At 39.1% G+C, this 4833-nt stretch overlaps 1 protein-coding gene across 1 annotated transcript in view; it reads left to right on the forward strand.

The window, feature by feature from the left end:
• Positions 1-4833, forward strand: part of LOC122564614 (hemicentin-1-like) — a 429834-nt gene that overhangs the window by 323374 nt on the left and 101627 nt on the right. The window contains exons 70-72 of the mRNA XM_043719704.1: positions 746-882; positions 2582-2723; positions 2966-3110. Coding sequence (XP_043575639.1) covers positions 746-882; positions 2582-2723; positions 2966-3110 — 424 coding nt within the window. The remainder of the gene's footprint in view (positions 1-745; positions 883-2581; positions 2724-2965; positions 3111-4833) is intronic.

A 4833-nucleotide genomic window follows, 5' to 3' on the forward strand; every position in this document is an offset into this window, starting at 1 on the left:
TGGACATTTTGCAAGATGTCACCATCTATTTCCCTACAGTCTATATCTTCCATATCCTTTTCCACAGTAAATACTGATGCAAAATACTCATTTGGTATCTTCCCCATTTTCTGTGGCTCCACACAAAGGCCACCTTGCTGATCTTTGAGGGTCCCTATTCTCTCCCTAGTTACCCTTTTGTCCTTGATATATTTGTAAATCCCCTTTGGATTCTCCTTAATTCTATTTGCCAAAGCTATCTCATGTCCCCCTTTTGCCCTCCTGATTTCCCTCTTGTACTTCAGACAGACATTCGGTCTGCTCCTGTATGATGGAGTCTGCTTTCCTTATGATTTTAAATTCTTAGTACTTTGAAATACCTTTGTTCTTCACACTATGAATGGCAAAAATGTAATCAAATAATGATCCTATCACTAAATCGATAATATCTAGAATTTTTCACAATAATGAAAATGAGAGTCCTATTACTCTGTATCAGAAGAGTGGTTCGTAAATCAGTGCCAGTAAATGTGGAACAAATAAAGGCCATTTATCATTTAATGCCTGATTCAGTCTGCCCTATCATGGTTTCCGAGGTCATCTTCATGTCTCCACATCCTTTGTATCCCATTATAAATGACTATCTCAATCCATCCAAATCCCCAATTTGATACTTGCATTTTCAATTTCAATTTGATCTCCTTCCAGTTTACTACTTAATCACATGCTCAGTACCTCAGTTGCGTATTTATCTAATTAAATATAGTTCCTCCAAATATCATTGGCTCCAGTGATGCTCAGATGGTCACTTTGTTGGCTGAAGAACAGCTAACACTGGAATGCAAGTCTGAAGCTGATCCGCCTCCCGTTGTTCAATGGTTCAAGGATGATGTACTATTACAGGTGAGTATTTTTAGATTGTAAACTTAATAGGTGAATATGACATAGTTTTCCAACCAAGTAGTCCAAATACCATTACAAAATATTTATATGTATTGCCAATGTTTTGGAAGTGTTGATATTTAATGGAATCATACGACATACAAACAATTTGAAATAGGTGAAGTAGACCATTCAGCCTCTCCAACCTTCTCCACCACCTGATTTACAGCTATTACTGGAATATTTTTGTGTCTTCTATCGTGAAGATGGAAGCTAAATATTTCTTCATTTCATCAGCCATTTCCTTATTATCTATTACTAACACCCCAGTCTCACTGTCTAGAGGACCAACACTCTCTTTACTTACCCTACTTCTTTTATATACCTGTAGAAACTCTTGTAATCTGTTTTTACATTTCTAGCTAGCTTCTTCTAATAGTCTAACTCCTCCCTCCTGATTAACCTTTTTGTCATTCTCTGGTGTTTCTTATGTTCTGACCAATAACTATTATACAATTATATGCCTTTTGCTTAAGTTTGTTGCTTCTCTAACTTTAGTTAACCATGCATGATGGGTCCTCCCTTTAGATTTTTGTTAGGAATATACGTAAAGAGCATACTGACATATCTCCTTAGATGTCTGCCACTGCATCATTGTTATTCTGTTCCATAGCCTAGTATGCTAGTTCCCTTCAGCCAGCTCAGCTTTCATGCCCTCACAGTTGTTCCTATTTAGGTTTAAAATACTAATCTTAAGTCCAGTTCTTCTCTCTTTTAAACTGGATATCCAATCATATTTTGGTCATTGTTACCTAGCTGTGCCTTTATTCTGAGGTTGTTAATTAATCTTGTCACATTATACAATTCCAATCTGATATAGTCTGCTCTCTGGTCAGTTCCAAAATGTGCAGCTCTAAGAAACTATCTTGAAAGCATTGTACAAACGTTTCATCCAGGATATTACTGCCAATTTGGTTGTTCATGTTGAGATGTAGATGAAAGTCATCTATGATCATAACTGTCCCTTTATTGCAAGCATCTGTGATTTCTTCTTGCATACTCTTTCCCACATTGTGTTTGGGGTGAGAGGGCATGTAGACCATTCCCAATAGTGATTTCATTCTCCTACTATTATTCATCTCCACCCAAACCGATTCTACATCCTGATCTTCTGAATCAAGATCCTCCCTAACTATTGCACAAATCCCATCCATGATTAACAGTGCTATCCTTCCACCTTTACCTGGTTTCCTATTCTTGAATTTCATACACCCCACAATATTCAGGACCCTTGTCATCCTACAACCACCTACTAACCATTCAATCCTACTTATAACTTCATATTTATTTATTCCATTGTTCACATTGTTCAGCAATTTGCTGCCTGATCCAAACGCTCACAGGAGCACTTGTGACTGCATTAGATGCTTGTAATCATTCTCATGGTGTCTCCGAGCTGAACGATTTAAGAATCATTTTGACATTGTTTAGCTGTGAGTTTTTATCTATAGACATTATCAAAGCCACTGGATGGGATGGAAGCACAATAATTCCAAGTTTCAATGTGTTGCAACGTATCCATGGATAGTATGAGAGCAGTTCAGGCTGTGCAATGTGTTTATCACATGCCACTCAGAAATCGGGGTATGACCTTGCGGCTGCTGTTGTTACTTTAGCTCTTTACAACCCAAAACTTCACTTTACTTTTGTTTACTTTTAGGCAAATGCTCATATCCAGAATGTGCCAGATAGACAATACTTGTTGATCGATAATGTTGGACCATCAGATGCTGGCATGTACAGTTGCCTTCTTAGCAACATTGCAGGTCAAATGACTCATTCCTTCAATGTCGTTATTCACGGTGAGTGCAAACTTGCAAGTTCCGTTGTTTTGTCTCTTCTTTAGAACAGAGAAAAAAGTTTGCAAAGATCTAACAAAGCTATTCAAAATTATGAAGGATTTCGATAAATCAGAAAAAAATTCTGCACTTATGAGTGAATTGGTAACGAGTGGGCATAAATTTAAGTCTCATTTATTATTAAACTTGTTAGTTCCAGGTGGTTATTCTCAGATTGATTGATGTAGTGTTTTTCTGTGTTTCAGTTACACCGACAATTAAAGCCAACTCCCCGTCACTGTCAGTCATTATCAACCAGGTTGCTTTATTGGAATGTGAGGCCGAAGGCATTCCAAAACCAACAGTCACTTGGAGAAAAGATGGCAATTTGCTGCCTACAGGCAGTCCCAGGTACAGGCAGATAATGAAAGATTCCAAAGTAATTGTCAGCGAAGAGACGCAAACAAGGCTGCGTCCACACCATTCCCCCTCCCCCTCCATTCCCCCCATACGTGTAGCCGTCCACACCAGCTATCAATATGTGTGATTATTCATTCTCTTAATTCTCAAGCCCTTGGCTCCATTTCTATTCATGTTAATCTATTTACTAGTGCAAACAAATGTACAAATTAGGATCTGGAATAGTTCATTGGACCCCCTTCTGCCTGCTTCACCATTTGATAAGGTCATGACTAATCTAATTGCGGCTGAATTCCACATTCCTCTTTATCCCCCAAAACGTTCATTGTCTTGTCAATTTAGCCTTCAAAATATTCAGTGACCTTCCTTCCTCTGTTGTTTGGGATTAAAATTCTACAGACACTTGGCAGAGAAAAAAAATAATCTTAGCTCTTTATGGGCGGCGCGGTGGCTCAGTGGTTAGCACTGCTGCCTCACAGCACCAGAGATCTGGGTTCAATTCCTGCCTCAGGCAACTGTCTGTGTGGAGTTTGCACATTCTCCCCGTATCTGTGTGGGTTTCCTCCGGGTGCTCTGGTTTCCTCCCGCAGTCCAAAAATGTGCAGGTTAGGTGAATTGGCCATACTAAATTGCCTGTAGTGTTAGGTGTAGGAGAATGGGTCTGGGTGTGTTGCTCTTCAGAGGGTCGGTGTGGACTTGTTGGGCCGAAGGGCCTGTTTCCACACTGTAGGTAATCTAACCTATTAAAAGTGGAGATGCTTTGTTTTTAAAATGTGTCCTGTAATTTAATCTCTTCCACAAGGTAAAAGAAAAACTCTCAGTATCTATCCTGTCTCCTCCTGAGATCTTTTATGTTTCACTAAGATTGCTCCTCATTCTTCTAAACTCCAATGAGGACAGGCCCATCCTGACAAATCTTTTCACACAAGATGACTCCTCCATTTGTAAGGAATCATTCAAGTGAACCATCTCTGAATTGCTTCTAAGGCAATCAATTCCTTTATCAAGTAAGGCGACCAAAACTGTACACAATATTCCAGGTGTGGCCTCAACAATGCTGTATTGAATTGGACCAAGACTTTTATATTCCATTCCCTTAGTAATTAACAACAACACTCTATTCACTTACCTGATGATTTGTTGCACTTGCACACTAACATTTTGTGACTCATGTATTATAATAGCCATGATGGTTTCTGTTGTAGCTCAATGTTTTGCAATCTTTCTTTAATTTAGTAAAATTTTGCTTTTCTAATCTTCCTGCTGAAGTGAACAAGTCTATATCCACAATACTCCATCTGCCATTTTTATGCCGTCTGTCCATTTTTTGTATCCTTCTCATACTTTACTTCCCTATTTATATTTGCCGATGGCACAAATATAGCAATTATACATTACGCTCCTTTGTCTGAATCATTGATGTAGATTGTAATTAGTTGAGTTAAAAATCACACAACACCAGGTTATAGTCCAACAGGTTTGATTGGAAGCACACTTCCAATGTCACATTACAGGTGATCACCATTGCACTACACACACACAGATATTCCTACACACACACACACACTCTCACATACACACAGACACAGATACACACAGACGCGCACACAGACACCCACACACACCCTTATAGACACGCAGACTCCCACACATGCACCCCCTCACAGACTTAAGACACTCTGCACTCACTACACACACACACACACACACACTT

This window comes from Chiloscyllium plagiosum, chromosome 30, assembly GCF_004010195.1.
Source record: "Chiloscyllium plagiosum isolate BGI_BamShark_2017 chromosome 30, ASM401019v2, whole genome shotgun sequence".
NCBI lineage: Eukaryota > Metazoa > Chordata > Chondrichthyes > Orectolobiformes > Hemiscylliidae > Chiloscyllium > Chiloscyllium plagiosum.